General features: G+C 40.8%; 1 protein-coding gene across 1 annotated transcript in view; it reads right to left on the reverse strand.

Annotated features, from left to right (window-relative positions):
* TRHR (thyrotropin releasing hormone receptor) overlaps window positions 1-13,830 on the reverse strand; it is a 46,591-nt gene extending 32,761 nt beyond the window's left edge. The window contains exons 1-2 of the mRNA XM_015070422.3: window positions 13,610-13,830; window positions 12,214-13,087 (exon numbers count right to left, since the gene is read on the reverse strand). Of these exons, the coding sequence (XP_014925908.1) occupies window positions 12,214-13,002 (789 nt within the window). The 5' untranslated portion in view covers window positions 13,003-13,087; window positions 13,610-13,830. The remainder of the gene's footprint in view (window positions 1-12,213; window positions 13,088-13,609) is intronic.
* Between the last annotated feature and the right edge of the window lie 13,219 nt (window positions 13,831-27,049).

Below are 27,049 nucleotides of genomic sequence, written 5' to 3' on the forward strand. Positions count from 1 at the left end.
TAATAGAGAAATAGCTGGAGATCCATCCTAGCACTTTATAGTTTCTGGTTAAATATTTCTCCTGTAAGTTCACCCTGAATCTGAGCCCATTCCCATCTTTCCTGATAGAACAGAAAATATTTCAGTGCCCGTTTTTTTCTCCCGCCCTCCCTCATCCACATTTTCTGTATGCATAATCTTCCACGTTTGCCAGGTTGAATCAGTCACAAAGCCGAACTCCAATCAGAGCAAGATGGCAGGGCATCAGTCCTGCACAGTACTGGAGGCTCCAGTTACTTGACTTTACAAATGATCCTTAAAAATTCATGGGGTGCTCTGCCTTTACCCTGCTTCTGTTCTCTCTCACTCTCAAGATGGTGCTGCCTTTCTCACTGAGTCACGGCCACCTTCCCTAAGCTCAGAGCTGCTGCCTGCAGAAAATATGCTGAGTTCTCCCAGAGCCATAAATCCCGATAGAGCTCCAACGCCGAAGTGCAGAATGGAGAGGCACAGGATGCTTCACCTACTTGCAGTCACTACACAATTATGCTCAGGCGAGCTATCCTAGAGGGACAGCCTCAAGTCACCGGTGCTGCTTATGAAAGGTTGCAGGATTTTCTTTCCCAAAATGACTTTTTTTTCTATTTCACCTAAACAGGGCTGTCAGGGGTTTTGCATTATTCATTCTATTTTGTGTGCACATTTAATCTTGTCTAATTTTCAGAGAGAATTTAATTTGTAGTTTAAGTTCTCATGCACCTTGCATGCAGCTATGAAGAGCTGTGTTTGACTCTGGTGGCAAGGCCATGACTTCCCAGATTTAGATAAATCCATTGACTCTTATAATGGAAACTTCCCTCTCTCCTTGGCTCATTCTTCTTTCTTTATTTTCCCTCCCAACTGGAGGCAAAGCATCTATTATAATTCTGCCTTTGGCCCTCTGGCCATGTTCCAAGAGGGGAAAATAGGTCTTTTTATCCAGCAAAGACTCCAGTCCCCTTCCAGCCTCCTAATTATAAAGATTCCTCCAGAACTCAGTTTTTGTTAGTCTGTCCTTCACTCTTTAGATTCAATCCAAATTACACCTTCTTTCCATTATTCTAATGATCTCTGAAGGCACATATTTGATCCTGACCACTCCATTCACAATGTAAAAACTTCCAAATCCTAAACACAATGGAAAAATGATCCTCCTCTGACAGTGAAGATTTCGGACAGTGCTTTTGACATCTCTCCCTCAATGTTTCTCTCAATTTCACCATTTGCAGGCTTCAGAAAAGAACTGCCAGAGTCATATTTGACCCTTCCATCATCCTCATCCTTTCCACCCAGTCCTTACCCGTTCAGTCATTTATCAGTATGTCCCGAGGCACCACAACAGGCAGTGTGGACACAAAAACAAACCAGATAATGTTGCCGCCAGTGTGGAACACACCATCTGGTGGCAGAGACATCTGAACAAATTATTACATCAACACAGTGTGCTGCACAGATGTGAGAACAAAATGCTGCTGAGGGGAGGGAGAAACCTCAAACACTTGCTGCCAGTGGGCTCTGGAAAGCCTGCTCCGAGAGGAGATCAGTGAGGGGCGGATTCAAAGTAACGGGTCCAAGAAGGAGCTGCAGAAAGCTTCCAGCTCAGGGTTTGCATGCTGGTTTGGACCCATGACAGAGCGGGTCAGTTTAGGAAACTGCTCCTGGAATGGGGTGCTGGGGATTGAAGGTGGGTTTGGGGGAGTAGACAGCAGATCATAAATGTCCCAGTATACCGTAATAATGATGCTGCATTTATGCCTGTAAGACACAGGATATTGGTGATTCCAGGCATCATAGGGATGTTATCAAGTGTGCATTTTAGAGGATCTGAGCAGCACTCTGGGGGATGACCCAGAGGAGGGAGATTAAGGGCTGGGAGACTGGTTGAGAAGCCCGGGCGAGAGCCTGGCAAGGCAGGATCCGGCCTCCCCAACTGCAGCGCAGAGGGGCAATGAAACACAGGTGTGGAGGAAGCAGTGGTAGAGAGAAGACAGATGTCAGACAGGGGAGAACTTTCAGTGGAAAACGTTGCAGGTATAATGGTATGAAGAAATCAGGGAGCTTTGAAATAGGCATTTCAAGCACAAAAAGAAGGAACTGCTTATGGTCCTGTACAGGGACAGAGGTTGCCAAGGCTGGAATGGAAACTCCAAGGGCGGCTGAGCAGCTTTGTACAACGTGCACTCTTCCGTGGCATCGCTCAATGGAGAGACAAGGGAGCCGCCAGCTAGGTGCTAGTGGGGATGCTGTGCTGGGTTCCTGGTCTCATCGATCCATTCCCAGCCTGCGTGTCCTCCACACTTATATCCCATGTCTCACTAACATGGATCTTTGGCTCACATCTAGCTCACCTCATCACTATTCTTCAGACAGAACACACATTTTTAAATTCTGGGCTTTTTTCTCCTATGGATAATACTGTCACATCTTTCCCTTCTCCCTCTTTTATCTGGGAGAACCTCTGTTATCTCCCCTCCGTAACCCTCTTAAAACCTCTGGACCCCTTTCATCCTACCAGCTCCAGGAAACTTACTTAAACCTCCACCAATCCTACCTTTATTTTCTTTTTTCTTGCCCTATGACTGATATTGTATCAGCTCTGGAGCAGGAGTGTGGGTTCAAATCCTGGCTTGCCATAGCCAGCTGTGTGACCCAGAGCAGACACTTAGCAGCCCCCGATGACTTCGCATCCTCTTCTATAATTAGTTACTACTTCCCATGATGGTTGTGAGAATTTAATGAGTTAGTTCAAATAAAAGAGTACAGAATACATAGTAAAAAGTCAGTGACACTTAGCTTCTGTTATGTGTGTGAGTTTTATATTGCACTTATATTTCTCTCTGGGCACGTAGTAGGAACTCAGGAAGTCTTTACTAATTTGATCTCATCAATATGCTGTTAGATGATCCTGGAAGATCTATCTCTTTTATAGCCTCTAAAATTTGTCTTCTTTGGGAAAGAATTACCCGTTTATATTTTTGCTATGTCATGAATAAGGAGGGAGTAATTGACATTTCAAATATAGCATACAATTTAAATATAGTAAAAAGAATTACTGAATACTTCTTATGGACTAGGCATTGCCTCACAAGAATCTTATGAGTGGCTATCATTAGTATCCTATTTTACATATGAACAAACCGAAATATCAAGAAGTAAAATAACTTATCCAAAGTAAAAGAGCTGGGACTTATGTTGTTCTTTCTTTCTTTTTCTTTTTCCTGTTTTAGAGAGACAGAATGAGCAGGGGAGAGGGATAGAAGAGAGAAAGAGAGAAAATCCCAAGCAGGTGTGGAGCTGGACGCAGGGCTTGACCATGGCCCTGGGATCATGACCTGAGCTGAAATCGAGTTGGATGCTCAACTGAGTAAGCCACCCAGGTGTCCCTATGTGTTTCTGACTCTAGAGCTCACGCTCACCTACCTTCCAATATATATCCAATATACGGGACCTGTTGATCCAACTGCAGCCAGAGGTTGAAATGTGAGATGCACAGGTAGGTGTGGTAGCGTAAAGAGTGGAGATGGCTTTACAGGTGGGAAAAAATTGCATGAACAAGGTTGCAAAATATAAATGAGACTGGTGTGTGCAGGAGAATCTGGTATGACATGCCTGAATCTACGGGGAAGGAATGAATACAGATAAGTCTACTCTTTTTTGTTCTGTGCAGGTGACTCTTACTCTGTGGGAGGCTTGCTTTCCAGACTTAAGCACACTGTTCACCACTCTCTGTTGCCTCTTCTGCACACTGTACAGCCTAACCTTCTATTTTTCCAACTGTCTTTAGTGGTGATCTTTGATATTTCACTAGAAGTTCCTTAAAATAGTGACTACCATTGGTTTTCCAGAGCAATCCCCGGCATGAAATTGGCACTCAGTAAATGTTTTTTGAATTGAAGAAATAATGGATAAAACAAAGCCAAAATAATGATGAAAGGGTCAGACTTTAGAGAGTTTTAAGAGCTAGTCAGAGGATATTGGGAATATTCCTTTTGAAAGAAAATGATGTGTGCAAATTGTTTTAGGAAAATTAGTCACATAGGGATGGTCAGATAGATTTATTCTCATTTTTATACCTCTGCTAACATTATTTTCCTTCCCTGAGGTGCTATCCCCCTGCCTCTCTGCACATCCTGTCCAGTGCAACTCTTTCATTACAGAGGGTATTTCAAAGGCTCATTGGAAAGCCAACAGGATTTTGTATAAAAGGTAAATTATTACTTGTGTCTTCCATATTTCTAAATTAGCCTATCCTGTCTGGGAGGGGAAATATTCATAAAAAGCTTTGTCTACTCACATAGTCACCATCATACTGGGTAGTTGCTTGTGTGGCTACTTTAGAATAAAAAAGGGATTCAGCAGGGGTGCGGGGCTGGCTCAGTCAGTGGAGCATGCGACTCTTGGTCTTGGGGTTATGGGTTCGAGCCCCATGTTGAGTGTAGAGATTACTTACAGTGAAATAAAATAATTTTTTTAAAAAAAGGGGATGCAATAAAAGGCAAGAAAATTGTAATTAAAAGCAGAGAAGACTGTAGCATAAATTCACAATGATTTTTCATGGAGCAAAATAATATTGGAATTGACCAAGCCCCAAAGTAAATGCGCATGTACTCTTTCACACTTTCATTCATTATATATGTAAAATTACATATGATACACACATACAAGTGTGCTGAAAAATACTTAACAGCTGGCTTGCCACAAAAAAAGGGGAAACACTGAAGTGTCATACTTGCTGATTTCTGTAGTTAAAAAAAAAACAACAAAACTACACCCATGGCCAATTTTAAGCAACCCGTGTGACCAACACAGAGTTGGGAAGACACGCTAACAAACTAGTCTTCCAAAGCCTGTATTTTTTGGCTGTAACATGCAACTACGTATACAGACTTTTGGAAGTCTGCTCTGTGCCAGACACAGTGCTGAGGTCACTGAGGATACAAGACCTTACTCTTAAGGATGTTTGTGGCAGTAGGAAGCTGGACAGACTAACAATAATGATGCTAAGAATTACTAAACCAGCAGTATATGCAAATCATTATGGAAACATAGCTAGAATACCTAACATACATAGTTACAGCTAGGCATTCAGTTATATAAATTGCCTGAGAAATTCAGGGAAGGCTTGGTGGGGTAGCTGGGGGTACCATTTGATCTGAGACTCAAAAGATCATTGCGAGTTTGCCAGATGAAGGGCATTCTGGCTGAAAGAACAAGTTCAGAGAGCTACAAATAATTCAGTATCACTACAGCATAAAGCATAAGTTAGGAGAGCCACAAGAGAATAAGCTGAAAACATAGGAAGGAGGCAGGATCTTATTTGTTAATGCTAAGATGTTTAAATTGTAGACCTCAGAGAAACATATAAATCACTTGGATAACATATCTCTATGTTAGAGCAATCCCCTAGTGAGCAGTGTACAGAATGATTTGGGAGAGATTGGAACTGGAGCCTGAGAGGCTGCTGAGGTGTGTGCTGAATTCGAGCAGGTGGGCAGTGGCGAGGGAGGACAATGGTGGTGTGAACGGGCTATGTACAATATGAGAATTTGGAGCTAGAACCACTCAGACTTGGGTATACAGGGCAGAAGGCACCTTAGAAGGACTCTTGGATTTCTGGGTTGGGACTCTCAAATAAGAAAGAAAGAGGAAGGTAGAGGTTATCAAGAAAAATAATGGGTTTAGTCTCAGACATATTGGATTTGATGCACTTACATGATGTCCAGAAAACAATAAAGTGTTTGCTAGAGCTGCGTGCTGCAGACTCGTAACTGAGCATGGATAAAAGCAGGGAGAATTACAAAGGGTAGGATTGTGGAGGCAAGAAGGGAGTCAGATGCAACAGGGTCAGGTGACCTTCATTGGACAACTGCTTTTTGTCGCTCCACTGCAACGACACCAGCTCTAGACCGTTCTGTCCCTGAACCTGCCCAGCCATCTCCCAGCCTCTGTTCTCTTGGGCTCCATTCCTTCTTTCTCTCCTGGTCTTCTTGGTGTGGCTTTTAGACCTTCTGTCCATCTATACAGGCTCAACTCAATGCCACATACTCCAGAAAGCCTGCCTCCTTTCTCCCTCATTTCACCTCTCCCCTCCTGATGCTGTGTCTTCTGTCCAGAACACGATGGGCTGCTCAGGCTAGTGTGTGCACATCATCAATAGTGAGCTCCTTGAAGGTGAAGAGTTCATCTCTCTATGTCCCTGTAGCCTCCACACTTAGGACAGTGTTAGGTGCTTTTTGGATTATGAGTGGATGTTTCATTAAAGTGAGGAAGATACCAAATATAAAATGCCCTACTGCACGATTTTGCTTAGTGTTGACCTTGCTCTAGCTTTATATTTCTCACCCTTCCCCCAACCCATAAAGAAAGGGTAAAGGAGCCTAAAGACATGGTGCCAGCCCAGCCTTCCTGTGTCTGGAGCTTGGGATATCTGCTCGCAGCTTGAAGAATTCACAAAAGGCTATGTAAAGAAATACAGTTTGTCATGATCAAGGCTAGCTGATTTTAAGGTGTGCGTGTGTGCGTGTGTGTGTGTGTGTGTATGGCCAAATTAAGAATGCCGTAGGGGTACATAGGAGGCATATAGGAAAATTTATTTTTCTCTACTGATGAAATTATGGCTCGAAGCTGCAAATATAAAACTAGGAATAAACAATGTTCATCTAACCAAGGGACACAAAGCACATAACTGCAGGGGATTTTCAATGAGTTGGTTTATGGGGTATGTACAGAGTCTTTCCTTATACAGGATGTGAATGGGAAAATATAAAGCTATTCTTTGATAATAAAAATAAGATGGCTCACTTAGATACCTGTGTGCCAAGTGACAACAATCGTATTTTCTTCCATCTTCGAGACCTTTGTACTATGAAGGATATAATCGATCCCAGACAAATGAAGCAAATAAAACAAATAGAAATCAAAAAAGGAACTGTGGAAACAGTCACAGTAAAACTTGAGAAACCCCTGATTTAGGCTTAACGCTGAAGAGTTTAGTACCATTAATTTGCCTGATAAGATTAGCCATTGATGAAGCTGCCTAGACAACTTACAGGATTTTATGCTTCCAAATACCAGCACTACTGCCTGATATTACACCATTATGCCTTCTTTCCCTCCCTTAAGACCCTTCCAGTGTCTTAAAGGATTTTCCTTGTTCAAGGTGTTTTCTTTAAAAAGTAAGTAGCACATTGGGGGGCCTGGCTCTCGGTTTCGGCTCAGGTCATGATTTCATGATTCTGTGAGTTCGAGCTCTGTGCTGATGATGTGGAGCCTGCTTGGGATTCTCTCTCTCCCTTTCTGTCTGCCCCTTCCCTGCTCACACTGTCTCTGTCTCTCTCAAAAGTGAATAAACTTAAAAAAAAAAAAAACCAAAACACCTTTTAAAAAAAGTAAATAGCACTGGAGCCAGGAATCGGAGGCAGGAATGAGGAGAAGAGAAAAGACACATTTAAGCCCTTTCTCTATCTCAGTTTTGCATTTTCCAGGAGCCCATCTCACTACTGGAGTGTGCCAAGGGGCTGGAGATCAGTGAGAAAGGACAGACAGGAGGGAAGGGGAGGGGAGGGGACAGGTGGAAGGAGCTAAGATGAATTTTGTCACATGCATCTCATTGGATTTGGACAAGGAGTCTGTGAGTAATTGCTATTCCCCTTTTATTGATTAAAAAAATCAAGACTAGGAGAAACTGACTCAGTCTTACCCATTTTCTTTTACTCTGCTATTCTCCTTGAGAATATTAATTTCAACATTTTATGTAAAGGCAGAGTATAAAATTTTATGTATATATATGTATTTCTGTATTTATATACAAAAGATCAAGTGAAAACATAAGGAAAAGAATATAAGCACGTGCTAATAAACTGTGGTTTGGGGAGGTGGAGTAAGAGATGCCTTTTTCTTAATCCTAGTTTTCCGAGTTTTCCATAATATGCATGATTGCTTTTATATCATCAGCAGCAATAACAGTAGCAACAACAACAAAAGGCATGTATCACTTTAAAAAGGAAAGCTGTGGGGCACCTTGGTGGTTCAATCAGTTAAGCATCCAACTTAGGCTCAGGTCATGATCTCGTGGTTCATAAGTTCGAGCCCCGCGCCGGGCTCTGTGCTGACAGCTCAGAGCCTGGAGCCTGGTTCAGATTCTGTGTCTCCCTCTCTCTCTTCCCCTCCCCTGCTCATGCTCATGCTCTGTCTCTCAATAAATAAATAAATGTTAAAAAATTGTTTAAAAAGGACAGCTTTGTTTCTTGGGCTAGCAATGTTCCTCTGGTAAGGTAGAAGGCTGGTAAGAAATGTATGGAAACAGAGACTGGTATTTTAAAGGCTTCTTTAGTCAAATAAAACCCATAATGGAAAATGTGCCATAAACTCAGAGCATCTATCTGGACTCTGTTCCACAGTTTTCCCACCAGAGAAAAGAGAAACTAATTAGAGTCACTGAATGCAAAAGAAAACTGGTAGTCTGATCCACACAATGTTCTGAGCACCCCTGCATTCTATGGAAGGTAAATGCTTGTACTGAATATGTGTATCCGTAGTACAGTCCATTACCAAGATGTTTCTGTGCCTCCAAAGTACCGAAGGATCCAATCAATTCTTTTGAAATATACAGCCAGTAACAGAGATATTTTATCTACACAATGCCCCACATGGGAATTGGCACTGAGTGAAGAGAGCTGAAATGTGACAAATGGGACCATTTAAACCTTATCTCCTCAATATCAAAACACCCAATTATAAAGCAAAAGATTTAGTCAATCAGAAAAATATTTTTTCTACACAGGCCCAAGCCTTGATTTTGAGTAATTTATTTCATTGAATTTCATTGAAATTCATTGAATTTATTTCATTGAATTTACCAAATATTTAGTCGGTTTCCTAAAATATATTTGAATCTCTAAATAATAGGGGGGGGGAAGATATGATCTGGATTTTCTGCATGGGGGATAAAAGTTGAAGACAAACGAAAATGCACGTTTGTCCCTTACATATAAATGCTCATTTATTTACTTTTTAAATGGAGATCTCTTAGGCTATGCATATTTGACTTTAATAACTTGGTTTAAAAGACCTGGCCCAGACAGAGTATTTATTAAAATGTAAATTAAACTTGCCGGAAAGAAAAAAAATGCAGAGAAAATATGGAAATAAAAGACCCTGGTCATAGTAGGTGGAGGTTTCAACCTTTCGAAGATTTAAGAAAAGAACAATTTTAGAAGAGAAAAAGGCCAAACGAAAGGTACATTGATTTTGGACAAAACGGGCCCCCCTGCATGGCTCTCACTCCCACCCATCGATCAGGGCAGCTTGCGTCTTCTAGGCTCAGAGCCCTGACGCTGTGTTGTCTCCAGCCAGTGTGTCCTCTATGTTCACACTTCACCCTTTCTTTCTTTGAAACATATCTCTGGTTCACACCTTACTTTAAGTTCTCCTGATAGAGAATCTTACTACCTCATGCCTGAACCACTACCACCCATTTACAAAGTGGTCTTTCTGCCAATGGTCTCCTGTTTCATCCACACATTGATCACCCCCCTGAATCATGCTGCGGACTGCTGCTTTCTGCTCACCACCCACAACTCCCTTCTCTGCCTGATAGTTGGGATCCTCCACAGCCCCTTCTCTGTCTCTTAACCACCCCCCCCCCACACACATTAATACAATCTTTCTTTTTACTGCTTCCCCAAATACATCACTCATTTTAATCAACCAAATCACTTAATACCATAAAAATCCCACTCCGTGTGCCCTTCCTTGTCACCTTTCAAAACCCATAGCATTCTCACCCCAGCCAGGTCCTTTCCTGTGTGAGTGCTGTCCTCTTAACTTTTACTTTGCAAAGGAGCTCCATTCTTTCAGAGCCTTTTCAAATGCCACCTCTTCCAGGAAGCCTTCTCTGATCCCTTTAGCCCCATAATTTCCTTTCTTTTCTCTGAATTGCTATCGCATCTGTAATCAAGACTGAATTTCATGACATATTACTTAAATGCACTTCTATTGATTTATATGCCATCCTGTGTTTCTCAATGAGGGCGTTATTGGCATTTGTGACAGGGCACTTCTTCAACGCGCAGGCCTGTCTTGACCATGTCAGGACATTTGGTGCCTGTCACTCTTGAATGCTATCAGACAGTGATGTTATTGTGACAAACCCAAATGCTCCGAATACATTCCCAAATGCCTTCATTATTCAAAAGTTCCTTAGAGAGGGTACTATATCATATACACATCTGTTCAACAACTAAGCTGTTTAAATGGTGACTGTACATAGTATTTTAAAGAACAAATCTTTATTTCTCTTACAGTTGCCCACAGATTACAAAACTAGGAAGGAGGCTAATTGACAGTCAGGTGTTAATCACTGTTCCATTTCATACGATGTTTCGTTGAACCCTCATACCAAGCCTGGATGCTATTTATCTTTATTTTATAAATGAGGAGACTGAGGCTCACAGTGTTCTGCTTATTCAATGTCATCCTGTTTGATTAGGGCCCTGGCATTTAAGCCCGGGATTGTTTGGGACCAAATCTTCAACTTTGTCTCCTACCCCCAGCCTGTATAAAGAGACTATCTGTAACAGCTTTGAAATAAGAGTGTGAACATGTAACATAATTAACAATTTAAAATAGGTACTAGTGACTATAATTGAAAAGAGGACATTAGTGCAAACATTTTTTTTAGAATTTATAACAAGAATATAAATTGGAGTCTAATGAACTTAGACCCCCTTTGCTGCAGATATTAAACCACGTTTGATCTCTAATTGAGATGTACATATTCTTTACTTTCTTAATGTATTTGTTAATATTTGTCTTGGCAGATGGACAACAGATCTCTCTAAATTTTCCTTAATCAAGTTTTGGGTAATGGATGGCCAAACATGCCCTGTATTAGCTAGCACTGCTGGACCCAAAGCAATAGGGATCTAAGAGCTGGCACTTCCCACATCTTCTCTGTCTAGTATCGAGGTATCTTCAATAATAAATGTTCTATAAATCAAATCTCACAGTATCATTTAAAATGATACTCCTTTTAAATTACAGTTTCTTATGTATGCCATGCATATCTACAACACCTGTAATTATTAGTAGCTCACTTCAGTGTGTGCCCATATGTCCAATTAAAATTCTTCATATCTCAACTAACCTAGAGTTTAGGAAGTAATAGCATGTATAATCTATATGCATACTTTTGAAAGCATGCTTCCTCAAGTTCTATCTATGCACACAGGAAGAACTGCATTTCATACAGGGAAAGAGAGAAAGAGAGCCAGTACTGTTAATTTCAAGTTTTCTTTTTCAGCCATGAGAATAAATGTTTACCATGTGTTTATTGTGTTTAGCAGAGAAGGGAAAGGAACTGAAGGCTAAGTTCATATGTAAATAGAGCTGAACGTGTATGTGGTATAAAAGTATTTCATTCCTATATTGTCTTACAAGCCTTTTCTACTGTAACAAAGTTGCACTCCATTCACTAGTAAAACCACTATTCAACCGTAACCACATCCACATTTGGTGATCTGAAAGCATAAAGGGATTTTTAGTTATGCTTACCAGGAAAAACAGACATTTAAAAAAATAAATCATTCTTTGTGACAAACAAATTGAGCTTGGTGTTAGCCTTTTTATCAGAACATTTCCTGAGCAAAGTGCTTTTTCAGCTTCTGCATGCTGGGATACTTTGCAGGGAGCTGGGGGAGAGGGTGATAGAAACTTTCCCCACTAAAACTAGGAAGTCCAGGAACTGAACCCCTCTCATTTATATATCTCAGTGAACAACTGTAGAATTATTGCTTTGACTCATCTTTTCTCAAACTACCTTATCAAATCTTTCTCATGTAATAGAACTTCTAAAGATATCCAGAAGCCACAAATGGTGTAGTTTGATAACATTTCCCAGAGAGTCACGAACATTTTAAAGGTGGATTTCTAGAGTTTCTGTTTATATTTCCCTCTATCTTAACAGCACCTAAACTGATACCTGCTGATATGCTATCACATTTTCCCCACCTATTTTTAGGTCTTTACTTGCTTTAGAGATGGATTTAATATGTAAAGCAGAAGCTTAAACTGTGAAACATTTGCATGACTGTATTTTCATTTTGCCATCAGCTAAGTAAGGCAAAGTGGACCCCATCCTGCAAGGGACTCTATCCCACATTTCTTCTGTGGACTTGGAGGCTTTGGTTTGCTTACCTGCTTCCTTGAAGATACTGTGCTGTTGAAACATCTATTAGAGGTCTTTGAATTCATATTCTTGCTCTGGTGGGTTGAGTCATTTTTCCATGTCTTAGAGTTTTCTTTAGGATCTGAAGGAATGGGATTTAAGAAGAGGATCCTAGCTATGAATCCATAGAGGACGGTGGCCAGTATCATCGGCACAACATAAAAGACACCAAAGTCCATTAGGTAAATAGGTGAGTAGTAATTCCTGGAGATCTTGTAGCCACAGGACACCACAATAGCATCTTTGTAGGTGCTAATATTGAGATCCAGCAAGAAGAACCAGAGCATACAGTAAATCGATGTGAAAGCCCAGACAAAGATGATGATCTTTTTGGCTCTGGAAAATGTGCAGAGAAACTGGGCTTTGATGGGGTGACAGATTGCTATGTACCTCTCAATGGTAAAGGCTGTGATGGAACAAGAGGAGGCATTAATGCCCAAGTACTGGAGGTAAGTGATGCAGAGGCATCCCACATAGCCGTAGACCCAGGACCCATAGATACTGTCTGTTATGTTGGGGAGGCCAGCAGCCACCAGGACCATGAGATCAGCTACTGCCAGACTCACCAGGTAGCAGTTTGTGGGGGTCCTCATGTGCTTGGTTCTCGTGACCACCAGGACCACCATGATGTTGCCCACGATGCCCAAACCACAAATAACGAGCACAAGGAAGATGGTGACCACTTGGTATTCTAGGGCCACCACTGCTCTGGGTTGAAGCTGTGTTTGGTTCAGTTCACTTACTGTCTCGTTTTCCATCTTTAGTGACTTGAAGTTTCTCTGAAACACTTCTCAAAACATCCTCTTCCTGGTGTTCTGCCTTTATCTCAGTGGTTCTCTCCCCCTGTGAAGAGTTATAGTCCAAATTCATCACCGTTTCAAATGGGGCCAGTCACTGACAGTAGCTCTCTCTTCCGCTACTTTCATCTCTCGTGTTTCTACAGTAACAGGGCTCACATGTACTTCTGAAAACTCCCTTTAAGGCAACCCTCGTGTAGGAAAGAGCAACTGTTTTTGACCAGCTTAATAAGAGGCACCTGTTTCCTCTTAATGGAGAAAAAGCTCGTAAGAGAAACAGAGAAAGCTCCCTATTTTGAAAGACTGCCCAGAAGGAAAAACTGAATGATACCTGCTCTCGCTGAAAAAGAAATACAAAGAGACCTCTTAGATGCTTGGGAAAAGTGTAAAGAAGAAAAATGTACCAGGGGGAAAAGGCTCAATGGTGAAGCTTGGTAGGATTTTAGCGTTTGCCTCCTTTGCTCTCTGAGGGTGGGATGGCTTGGCTACAAAATAGTAAGTCTTTGAGCCTCCATTTCCCCATGCCCCCTGCCCTGCCTTCCCCGTAGAGGCCAATTTCTTCTCTTACCTTTTCCTCTGTGGCGCTGCCTGCTTTCTCCAGGTGGATGAAGCAGTAATAAGTCCAAGTTTCCAACCCTGCAGGGGGTCTCGTCTACTTTGTTGACGGGGATACCATTTAGCAGCGCTCAGTCTTCAGACCTGCAGTTCCTCTAAACCCTTGCAGTTCTTTCCAGCTGCTGACAGACCACACAGCCGCAGCAGGGGCAGCGGCAGCAACAATGAGGCTGTCGAATCATACAGCGTCCCCTAATGAGCACACATGCTCTCTCTCTCTCTCTCCCTCCCTCCCCCCGCCTCCCTCTCTGACACACACACACACACACACACACCAGCCAGCCAGTCCTCACTGATTCAGTCTTCTCCCCTTGAAGGATTTCCTTTTAAACATGCTGATGACAGGGTCCTCGGTCTGTCTGGAAGGCTGAAATCACAAGCAAGGGTTCCAGAGGCAGCTGGGACTGTAGTCTCTTCTAGTCTAAGTGCCACAGGAATTCCAGTACCTGAGAAGCCCTGAAATATGTTCACACTCCCTGTGTGTGATGGGACTTCCGGGAGAGCAAATCCTTCTCCGTACAGACACAGCCCTTGAAGCTTGAAATATCTGTCTGAACTGAAACCAACTTCTTTCTCCACTATGGAAACCCTTAAACTATTTCTCAAGTGAACCAGTGAAATTGGCTCCCTCCTCTCATATTACATGAATGGAAAATGAGTTAAAATTGATTTTAAGCCATGGCAGCTGTGATCTTCTGAGGCTTATAAAAATCAGTTTTTAAAAAATTCTTTGAGCTAAAAATATTGATTTAAACCTACATATGATCTGTTAAGTTTGTTTTTCAACTCTGGCTCTGCATAACTTCTTAGAATCTCTCTAACTGCTCTGGGTGCCTTTTCCCTATTCATCCACTTCTTGTATGCCAACCACACATACTACCCAGCAACGTTTTGTGTTCATTTATTTCCAGGTGGAAAACGCATCCTGTGGAAATCTAGGCCAGGGCAACTCTGGTACCACACCTCTGAAACGAAACTTCATATTTCCATCTCTTTCTTTCTTTTTTTCTTTCTTTCTTTCTTTTTCTTTCTTTTTTTTTTTTTTTAGAAAACTGTACTTCCACTTGATTTTTATTTGTCTAAAATCCTTATGGTTTTTTTTTATAGAGGCTCAGAAAACATGTCTCCCTTCCACAGGCACCAACCTAATACACCAAACGTTAATGTTGGTCCACTCTTATTTATTAACTGACAACGAAAAACAGCCCTTAACCAAATTCCCTGTATGGTAAATGGTTTGATTCTCTGTTTTAAGATGTTTAGATGTTCTTCTTTCTAGATATCAATGGAAGTGTAGATTTTGAGTATACAGAACCATGGGGTGATCAAAGCCATGTTCAATGCTAGGTACCAATAAGATGCAGGGGAACTTCTGGATCATATTGAGTAATTTCACTCTCTGAACCACCGAGTGCTCCTTGACTATCTCCTTCTCTTTTCAAATCATCATATTACAAATTAATAACCCATGACCCAGATTCAGCTTTGAGGCATTTATTGTTTGGCTCATACAATGTAGGCTCAAGTGTGATTTAAAATAATTAAATTATTGTCTACTTTTCAAAATTGGGAGATTGTGTACTAAATCTGAATTTCCGCCTCTCATAAAAATTAGAAAGATCTGGCAAATGTGGGGCCACATTCCTGAATAGAAATAACCACCTGGAGTTGAGTAGTGGTTGTGGGTGGTAATTTGTGGGGGTCCTTGATACAGGATGTGCCCTCTTCTATTATCCTTACTCCATACTTGCTCCCTATTGTCTGTCACACATTCCAGCTTCACTTAGTAATCACACATACCTGGCCTCTGTAACCATCTGCGTCTTGGTTCCTTATCATAAGCAAGTTTCTTAGAGTATGAGCCAAATACTCGTTCCTTCACCATGAGTAGGATTTCTGCTAGCATTATAGTTTCTTCCTCCAACTTGTTTAGCAGACTGGACAGGAGATGCCCTCCATGCCTCTCTTTCTGGACTAGAGGACAGAGATTACTCTGAGCACCCCTTTTCTTGCTTAGCCATTTACATTCTGGAATAAAAAAATGCTTTCTAAGGAGAAGGCATTGCCTCCCTACTCTGCCCCAATGTCACCATCTCCAACCCAAAATACCTTTTGAAAAGTCGTAGTTCATATGGCACATCTTCCCCTCATTCCCCCCCCCCGGATTTTAGTTGGCTTTCAGGGCTCCTGAGAAGACCTTACTTCAAGTCTTACTTTTGGGTCGTAAAATGAGGGCAGAGCCCATCTATAATGCTCTCTGCTCTGGCAAATCCACCTTGACTCCAAATCTTAGCACATTCTTCAGCGTTTCTGCAGGATGTTGTCAATCTGAGTCTCTATTCATTTTTTAGCTCATAATTGTCATGCTCCTACTATGTACCAGGCACCCAGTATGTAAAATTTTGTTTTTATTTTCAAATAGGTCATGGTCTGGTGGGAGAGAAGCAGACTTATAAACAGTTACAGGGATCTAGGCACTAAAAGCTTATGTTGAGAAGGTTCAGAAGTGCAGGGGAAGGCATCCATGGTGGGGGGGGGGGGGCGGTGCAATGAGCTAAGGGACCCAGGAGGGCTTCAGAGGCAAGGTAACATTGGAAAACATTCCTGAAGAGAAGTACAGGTGCTTTTGACAGGTGAAAGGAGGCAATAGGATAGATAAGGTCCAGCTGTGTAAAGTGGCAAGGATGGGGGGGTGCAATTTTATGATCTTGCTCTGGCCATGAGGAGGTGGCACTGGTGATGAGACAGCCAGTGATGGTAGTAACCAGGCAGGTTTTCTCGTGAGGAGCCCTCCCTTCTGCTCTGACTCAGACCATCTTCCCCCTGCCCTGCCCCGTACCTTGCTGTTCTTTCAACTCTGGAGGGTCCAAACTCTGACCTCACCGTCCTGTGAAATTGTGGTTCTGTCTGTTTTTAATCAACTTCATGCTCTGTACAAAATTATATTTTCAAAGTAACTGAGATTCCATAAGCTAGGCTTTTCATTTGCAAAGCTCAATCAGATGATATCAAATAAATGTTCCCTATGTGTAAAGAACTGCACAAAATCGGGTTCAGTTAAAATAAATCGTAGGGGCCCCTGGGTGGCTCAGTCGGTTAAGCGTCTGACTTTGGCTCAGGTCATGATCTCACAGCTCGTGAGTTCAAGCCCCGTATCGTGCTCTGTGCTGACAGCTCAGAGCCTGGAGCCTGCTTCGGATTCGGTGTCTCCCTCTCTCTCTGCCTGCCCCCTGCTGATGATCTGTCTTTCTGTCTCTCTCAAAAAAAAATAAAAACATTAAAAAATAAAATAAAATAAACCTTACATTTGAGTTGATTTTTTTTCTCACACTAGTACCTTAAATTGTAAACCAACTGCAGATTTTATATCTTGTAAGTACTTCAGACTAGAGAGAAGTTTGAAGACAGTCCAGTGGCATCTGTTTTGAAAAAAAGGCTGATAAGTCCCAGCTAAGCCATGTAGATGGCAAACCCACACACTGCATGCATTTCTCATGCCCATTTCAGTCCCAGACTATTTTCTCTGACCTTATGCCCATAGTTAATGCCTTCTCGCCCACATGCCAGCCAGCCAGCAACAATAAAAACAAGCATCCGACTTCACAGCTTCCTTTGTAAGAATGTCCTTGGACCCCTAGTCAGGGCTTTCTTTTTGGTCTGGACTCAGACTTGCCCCTTGAGCTTCAGGAAAGATTTAGCGCTTCTGCTTCCCACTCCTGGCCCTTCTAATCACACGGCTTGCTCTCAGAATCTGGCTTTCCTTTTCGTGGGTACCCCAGGAAACCATCTGCTTGGTGAGTGTCTGCTCCTGAGACACATTGGCTAACATGATATCACATTTGCTGGGCCTGCCTACCTCTGCACAGGAAGAATTAGGGCAAGCCCCACCCTCATCTCTGGAGGTGATCTTAGCCATCTTGGGAGTAGGTGGCTGTCTACTGGTTGCCATGAATACAATTAATAGATAGATGACTATTTATACATTTAGCAGTTCTCTAACGTTAGCATGCATCTGAGTCTCCTGGAGAGCTTATTAAATCTAGATTCCTGGTTCCATCCCCAAATTACTGTTTAAGTAGCTCAAGGATGGGACCTGAGCATTCCTTATAAACTTCCAGGCAATGCTGATGCTGCTGCTCTGTGGACCACATTCTGAGCAACACTGTACTATATGACTTAGCTCAATGGTTCTGATGTGAGAGGTGGGGAGCGATGATGAATCAGAGTCACCTAGAGTTTTAAAAATGTGCATATTGGGGTGCCTCAGTGGCTCAGTCGGTTAAGCATTCAACTCTTTTTAAAAATTTTTTTTAGCATTTTATTTATTTTTGAGAGACAGAGAGAGAGAGACAGAGACAGAGCATGAGTGAGGGAGGGGCAGAGCGAGAGGGAGATAGAGAATCAGAAGTAAGCTCCAGGCTCTGAGCTGTCAACACAGAGCCCGATGCAGGGCTCGAACCCATGAACCATGAGATCATGACCTGAGCCGAAGTGAGATGCTTAACTGACTGAGCCACTCAGGTGCCCTGAAGTGTCCAACACTTGATTTCAGCAGAGGTCATGATATCATGGTTTGTAAGGTCGGGTTCTGCACTGTCAGCTGCTTGGATTCTCTCTCTCTCTCTTCCTCCTCTCTCTCTCCCTCCCTCTCTCCTTGCCCCTCTGCCACTCGTGCTCTCTCTCTCTCTCTCTTAAAACAAATAAGTACACATTTAAAAAATCTAACTGAAATATTAATAAAAATAAAAAGGAGGACTAGCTTAGTCCTCCTACATATTTTGGATACAGGTGTGTTTCCTGGAATCAGACTAAGACTTAAGAAAGAGATTGGGACCCTGGACAAAAGCAGTTGACTTGTTCTTCATATATATACCATTGACCTAGTGGAAAGCGCTACATCATCTCTGACCCAGGGGCCAGTTGTCTGTAGAGAGCACAATTTCCCACCTGCTCACTACGGTCAACTGGCACTAGGGTCAGAGACGATGTAGAGCATCCGACTAGGTCAGTGGTTTGTACGGCTCAGACCACGATTAGGAGACAGCAAAATTTCAGGGGACACCCTAAACCTCAGCACATAATGTAATCAATATTTCCATGGACTGTTTTCTAAATTAGTATAAATGCAAATAAGCCTATGATGAATAAAATACCAAAATTTTAAATAAAGACATGATCAATATTATGAAAATTTCCCTTTCAACTCAGGCTCCAAGCCTTTACTTAAAATTTTACTTTTTTGCTTATTATGGTTTAAAAAAATAGTACACTAAAGTTACATCCTGATTACTGTTTTCGTGGACCCCCCCCCCTTAAATTTAGCACCCTCCCTTGCCTCGCCCTATTCTCAGCCTGAGTTTGAGAATCATCTGGAGGGTTTTTAAAAAATGCACATACTTAGGTCTCACTCCCAGATATTCTCTAATTAGCTAGCAAGTGAAGCCTACGCATGGTTAGGGCAACAGTGGTCTAGAATCACTGAGCTGTACCACCACATGTTGGTCTCTGGGAATGAAGGATTGGTGGTTCTTGGTGGTCCAGGCTGTGGGAGGATGAAATAAACTGTATGCAAAGCATGTGCAATGATTCAGAAAGGTGACAGCATCAGAACAATTTGGCAACAGAACAGTAGCACAGGACTCAGGTTCCTGAGAGAAACTGTAGAGCTATGCAGACTTCTAGGTTTAGACGTGCTGAACATGGTATACAGTCTATCAACTTAAGGTTCAGACACAACACCAAGGTAAAGACTTGGTCATTGGAACTGAGATAGAAGGTCTGGGTTTTGTAAGTAGAAAGCAAAGTCAAAACAGAATTCGATGCTGAATCACCTAAATGCTGACCTAAGGATCCTCCAGTTTCCTCTGTGCAGGTATAGGCTTCAGCCTAGAGCCTGGAGTAGGAGAAGGCATTTGGCAAACCACAGACAAATGTCAAAATCCATTTTTGCTGAAATGCAAATATTAGCTGGGGAAAATTGTTGGCTGTTGATCAACAAAAGAAAATACTTTATGTAATGGGGTTATGAAGTTGTGTTTGTGCTATTGGAAAAGACATGGTATCTTTTTACCCTAAATTGTAAAGTAAGATGTACAGTGAATGTGTCTTTTGGGCACAAGCTGCCCTTCCTTTCTGTTTCTCTATAACATATACTTTTATATTACCTAATGTCTCAGTTTGTGGAAAAAAGTGGATCTTAGATTTAAAAACAAAACACGGTGGGGGCACCTGGCTAGTTCTGTTCGTTAAGCGTTCGACTTCGGCTCAGGTCATGATCTCGTGGTTCGTGGGTTCAAGTCCCGCATTGAGCTCTCTGCTGTCAGCATGGAGTCAGCTTTGGATCCTCTGTCCTCCTCTCTCTCTGTCCCTACCCCACTTGTGTTCTCTCTCAAAAATAAATAAACATTAAAAAAAAAAGCACAGTAGAACTCAACTGAAAAAAACCTAAAAGTGAAAAGTATAAACACAAACACACAGCTCCTGCTTCTTTGCAGTCTGTAGCATTTGTAATCTGGTCAGGTGAAGCATGTTTAGGAAGAGTTAACACCATTTAGAAGTTTCCCTGAAGTGTCACTTGGAAGCATGACCCAAGTGGGAGATTTAAGAATGAGAATTTTAATCACAACATCCTACTTCTGAGCTTGTGTTTAATCTTGATTCATTGCATGCTTTATGGTACACTAAATCTATTTTTAAATATTTATATAATTCAAAAATGTACTGAAATTAAGTTATTATAAAATTCCATCTTGTAGCTGATCATATTTTATTCTGTATTCTGGCTGCTAGGGATCTCAAGTCCAAACGTATGTCCTTACATGAATAGTTGTATAAGGCCTTCCCAATAAAATTTGTTTTTGCCTACTAAATCTATCGATTTAGTACTCGACCTTTGGTTCCTCCTTTGTTCTGATTTCTTTATTATGACATACACACAAATGCAGACACAAAACACTGCTTCCCAGATGTGTATATGTAATTTTTAAAAATCAATTTTATTGGGATAGTTTACATAAAATAAAAATAATTCACTTTAAGTGTAGAGTTTTATGAATTTTGACAAATACCACTACAATTAAGATATAGAAAACTTCCATCATTCTAAAATGTTCCCTATGTTTCTTCCCAGTCAATTCTATATCCCTTGAGCAATTCTGTGTTCAGGTAAATGCTGTTCAGCTTTCTATGTCAAGATTATATTTATCTTTTGAAGAGTTTCGTGTAAGTGAAATTATACGATGCACACCCTTTGGTGTCTGGCTTCTTTAAATCAGCATAATGTTTTTCATAAATATCCATTTGTTGCATAAGTCAGTAGTTCTCTTTTTTTAAAGTTTATTTATTCTGAAATATATAGAAAGAGAGCATGGGAAGGGCAGAGAGAGAGGGCAAGAGAGAATCCCAAGCAGGTTCTGCACTGTCAGCACAGAGTCTGATGCAGGGCTTGAGCTCACAAACCATGAGATCGTGACCTGAGCTGAAATCAAGAATCAGACGCTTAACTAACTGAGCCACCCAGGTGCCCTGTTTTCCTTTATTGATGCATAAATTTCATTGTATGGATATATGGAGATATCATATTTTGTTTATACATTCACCTATTGGTGGACATTATGATTACCTTTAGGTTTTGGTCATTATGAATAAAACTTTTATTAATATCTATGCAAATACAATGTTTGTGGAAATATTTTGTCATTTTCCTTGGATAAGAATTACTAAATTCCCAAAGAGTGAAATTATTGGGACATAAATTTGGCATATATTTACATTTTTTAAGAAACTGCCAAAATGTTTTCCAAAACGATTGTACCATTTTCACACAAATCTACATATTTTGTTTTCATAAAAATATTCATAATGGCTAGAGGTAAAAACTTCAAAGCAGAAAGTAACCATGTAAGTTAAGGGTGAAAGCTGTTTTGTGCATTTGTGTGCCCGCCAGCACGCAGCAGAGAGAATGTACAAAGTACACAGAAAAGGGAGTTTGTGCACAACACAAATTGGTGTATAAATGAGTAAATTAATTTTCTCAAATTATTGACTTAAATTCTTAGAATAGATGTAATGAGTAAATGGTGTAATACATATCGAACACTCAGTCCAGCACTTGGTACATAATAGCAGTGTAGTGTATTTACTCCTCTGTAAATACAATGTGTTTGTCGAATATAAAACTGATATTATTAAACTTGATAAAACACCATCTAGAAATTTTCAAATATCTAAGTCATAAAGTGTGTCTTGCTGTATCCAATGGAGTTTTTAGCGGTTTGGGTAGGTTATATCTCTATGGAGATCCTAGTGGTATATAATTTTTATTCTTTAAAACTGAGTTAATGTAAAATATAACATTGCATGTTTTTATGCCTCAGTAATTTTATTAACTAATTAACAAAAATGCAAGCATTTGTTCATTCATCATAATTATGTTCATGGCAAGTTAGAGAATTTGCAGAATTGAAATTCTTACTGATGCCTTTGAAATTATGATTGTGATATAGAAAACTCTGAAAAATTATGGCCAACTAATCTTTGACAAAGCAGGAAAGAATATCCAATGGAGAAAAGACAGTCTCTTTAGCAAATGGTGCTGGGATATCTGGACAGCAATATGCAGAAGAATGAAACTAGACCATTTTCTTACACCATTTGCAAAAATAAACTCAAAATGGATAAAGGACCTGAATGTGAGACAGGAAACCATCAAAACCCTAAGGAGAAAGCAGGAAAAAAACCTCTCTGACCTCACCCGCAGCAATTTCTTACTTGACACATTTCCAAAGACAAGGGAATTAAAAGCAAAAATGAACTATTGAGACCCCATGAAGATAAAAAGCTTCTGCACTGCAAAGGAAACAATCAACAAAACTAAATGGCAACCAACAAAATGGGAAAAGATATTTGCTAATGACATATCAGACAAAGCGCTAGTATCCAAATCTATAAAGAACTCACCAAAGTCCGCACCCGAAAAACAAATGAACTAGTGAAGAAATGGGCAGAAAACATGAATAGACACTTCTCTAAAGAAGACATCCAGATGGCCAACAGGCACATGAAAAGATGCTCAATGTCACTCCTCATCAGGGAAATACAAATCAAAACCACACTGAGATACCACCTCACGCCAGTCAGAGTGGCTAAAATGAACAAATCAGGAGACTATAGATGCTGGAGAGGATGTGGAGAAATGGGAACCCTCTTGCGCTGTTGGTGGGAATGCAAACTGGTGCAACCAGTCTGGAAAACAGTGTGGAGGTTCTCAAAAAATTAAAAATAGATCTACCTTATGACCTAGCAATAGCACTACTAGGAATTTACCCAAGGGATACAGGAGTGCTGATGCATAAGGGCACTTGTACCCCAATGTTTATAGCAGCACTTTTAACAATAGCCAAATTATGGAAAGAGCCTAAATGTCCATCAACTGATGAATGGATAAAGAAATTGTGGTTTATATACACAATGGAATACTACGTGGCAATGAGAAAGAATGAAATCTGGCCTTTTGTAGCAACATGGATGGAACTGTAGACTGTTATGCTAAGTGAAATAAGCCATACAGAGAAAGACAGATACCATATGTTTTCACTCTTATGTGGATCCTGAGACACTTAACAGAAGACCATGGGGGAGGGGAAGGGGGAAAAAAAGTTATAGAGAGGGAAGGAGACAAACCATAAGAGACTCTTAAATACTGAGAACAAACTGAGGGTTGATGGCGGGTGGGGGAGAGGGGAAAGTGGATGATGGGCATTGAGGAGGGCACCTGTTGGGATGAGCACTGGGTGTTGTATGGAAACCAATTTGACAATAAAAAAAGAGAAAGAAAACTCTGAAAAAGTGATTTGTTTTAGTTGTTAGGAATTGTTGGCTAAAGAGTATCCTAAGACAGAAAGAAGAGTACAGATTATTGAAGTTATATATAACAATTATCTAATGATCAGGTCACTTAATTATCAGGTTGTTAGTTGCAGCAGGGTATTTGGTGTCACTGATGAGATCATCCTAGCACTGATGTGCAGAAGGGACCAGGTCTCCACAAGGAAACGATTTCTAACAGCCTCACAAGTGGTTCAAAGTCACAGGAAAGTGGGTGGGGTGGAAACTTGGGGGTGAAAGTGATAGGAATGGAGGCTTATTTGAAGGAGTTAAGTAAGATCTGCCAAAAATCAGAAGAATAGCATCTTTGAGAATCAAAGGCCACCCTAATATTGGAAATGATTAAAAAACAAAAACACAAAAAGAGGCATCAATGTGGGACGAATTTTTGGTTTGTGAAATCATCATAGTAATTTCTCCTAAGACAAGATGTTTCTGAAGTATTTTATTATATTTTTTTCTTAAACTTCCCAGTCTGGGGGGAAATCCTTTGCCAAGAAGGACAGCAGGGAAGCAGTGTAGTGGATGGATCAGGAGATGACATTAAAGAACAATTTCTCGCCGTCGAGGGAGAGGTTCATTGGTCTGTCCACCTGTTTTCCATTCACACTTGTTAAATGCTTACTTAGTGCATGCCAACTATTTGATGGGCTCTGTGCCAGACACTATAGATAGAAATGTAAATACGAAAAGCACAGAGCCGCTCCCAGCCTGGCGGGAGTGACTTACATAAACCACCAATTATATTCCAGTGTGTTAGCTGCTATAATTGAGGTGTGTACACTTTTTAAAAGATGTACAGTGTTAGGAGAGACTAATTGCATGTAAAAAGGTTTAGAGTCATTTCAAAGACCAGGGAGAAGGTCAACAGGATGCAGGGCCAGGAGAAAAAAAAAACAAAAAACAAAAAACAAGCAATAAAAGAGTTGGACAAAAGCCCCTGACCAACAAACAGGAATAGAGAAGTTAGGAGACATAGAAAATTCTCAAAAAGAGAGCAGCAGGTTCCTGGTCTCTCTCTGAGGATTTTCCGCAGTGAATGCTAATTTGTAACACACAGTACCTGACTCCCCCACCCTTGAATGTAGAACCCTGCTGCTAGGGCTAAGGCATATGTTAAGTCCAGGGTTCTTGACTCAGACTCACTGGTTTTCAGTCCCAGTTCACTTACTGTCTGTGTGACTTTGGCAAATCCTTTAGCTTTTCTGTGTCTCAATACCTTCCATTTTAAAGTATGGATAACAGTAGTAGCTCTCTCACAGGGTCGTGTGTTCTTTTTAAGGATTACATGAAATAACATGAGTTAAAATTATTAGAACTCTGCCCACACACAGAGTGTACTGAGTAAATTTTAACAGTCAGTATACTTAAAGTAGAAGAAAAAGACTGCTGATTTTTGAGATGTGGGCTTCTGAACTTGTACCTGCTAACTGGTTATTGGTTTCAAGAAGCGGCAGGGCCAGCTACAGAAGCTAAATGCTATCTATACTGCAGAGAAATGATAGAAAAAAGACAGGATATGAGTCTATTTAACGATGAAAAGCATGGATAGCATAGGTCCTTTAGTGTTGAACAATTTTTTTGAAATAAGTCAGGGAGGCTAGAGTGTCTAGCTAAGCATTATTATTTTCAAATTGCAGTTGAAACCCAGTATTTGATTGTGAAATCAATTTAAAGTTTCATGAAAAAATTTTAGGATGCAGATAATATAGTATTATTTCATAAATTTCTCATTCAAATAAGTAATAATATAATGGTTGACACTGACAAAATAACACTATATATGATAGTAAGAACTTGATGTATACTCAGTTAATTCTCATAACAATCCTAGCAGATAGATCTTATTTTCAAATTCATTTTGCAGATGAAGAAACCAAGGGGTTAAACAACTTTACAAGGACAGAGATGATATATTCCAGAACCAGGGTTTAGACCTGGAAGTCTGGCTCTAGAAGCTATGAGGTGTATGATTATAATATAAAATGTACATCTTACTGTGGGTCTGGGTCAAAAGAATTTCAAAGCTACTATGATGAAGAAATGTGCAACTCCCATCACGCAGCAGCTCTAGGTAAGTGCACTGTCTTTGCAGAATTTCCACTGGCTTGAAAATCATGTTAATGTTCATGTTACTTCTGAGTTTTAGTCATGTGATTTAATCTACTTAAGAATGAAAGAGGAACATAAGAGCATGCAAAAAAGTAAGACGTCAAAGTATTCAAGGACATGCTTTCAGAGAGAGAAAATGATGAACTACTAGAATGTGCAGGCCATAAAAAATTCCATTGGTATCATTCATGAAATGTTATTTCAGAAAATAAACATGTATTGTGCATCTCCTATTCCAAGTGTTGTGGGGAGCAAAGATAAATAAAACAGGGTCCCTGGTTCTCAAGAAGTTTACAGTCCAATGTGAGAGACAAACAAACACAAAATCTGAGTTACAATATTACCTGGTAAGTTTGATGATAGAATGTGAAGAAATGCAGTGAGCTCTTAAGTTGTATGTAAGAGTGGCCACCAACTTGGCCTAAAGGATGATTATTTAAAAAAAATTTTTTTTAACCTTTATTTATTTTTGAGACAGACAGAGACAGAGCATGAACGGGGGAGGGTCAGAGAGAGGGAGACACAGAATCTGAAACAGGCTCCAGGCTCTGAGCTGTCGGCACAGAGCCCAACGCGGGGCGCGAACTCACGGACCGTGAGATCATGACCTGAGCCGAAGTCGGACGCTTAACCGACTGAGCCACCCAGGTGCCCTGAGGATGATTATTTTTTTATATTAAATATAATTTATTGTCAAATTGGTTTCCATATAACACCCAGTGCTCATCCCAACAGGTGCCCTCCTCAATGCCCATCACCCACTTTCCCCTCTCCCCCCGACCCCCCATCAACCCTTAGTTTGTTCTCAGTATTTAAGAGTCTCTTATGGTTTGCTTCCCTCCCTCTCTATACCATTTTTTCCCCTTCCCCTCCCCTCTGGTCTTCTGTTAAGTTTCTCAGGATCCACATATGAGTGAAAACATATGGTATCTGTCTGTCTCTGTCTGACTGATTAAGCCTTGCCATGATTCTTGAGAGTGGGAAAGAGAAAGGGGTATTTCAGGCTGAGAGAAGAACATGTGTAATAAAGGAGTGAGAAGGTGGAGCATGTCTATGGAACCAGGAATTATTTCACCTTACTACTGTGAGAAGGTCTTTTGAGATAAACATTTTCTATGTTTCTACAACATCCTAATAACTGAAGAAGTGCCAAACCTTGCCAAGGTGGTGGCATTCTGCTGGCTCTATTGAGTATGTATAATTGAATAGTAGTGCAGCTGGAAAAAAGAAAATTTCTACAATATTATGCCTGTCCTTAATAAATTCTGGTTGAAATGGCTTACCTAAGGGGTTAGTGTATTTCAAAGATCAAAACACTCTCTGTTGATTGATTGTCTGACTTTCAAGGGAGATGCTGCAGGCAGCAACTTTAAACTCTCCTTGTTTGTGTCAATTA

The sequence above is a fragment of the Acinonyx jubatus genome, chromosome F2 (assembly GCF_027475565.1).
Source record: "Acinonyx jubatus isolate Ajub_Pintada_27869175 chromosome F2, VMU_Ajub_asm_v1.0, whole genome shotgun sequence".
Lineage (NCBI taxonomy): Eukaryota > Metazoa > Chordata > Mammalia > Carnivora > Felidae > Acinonyx > Acinonyx jubatus.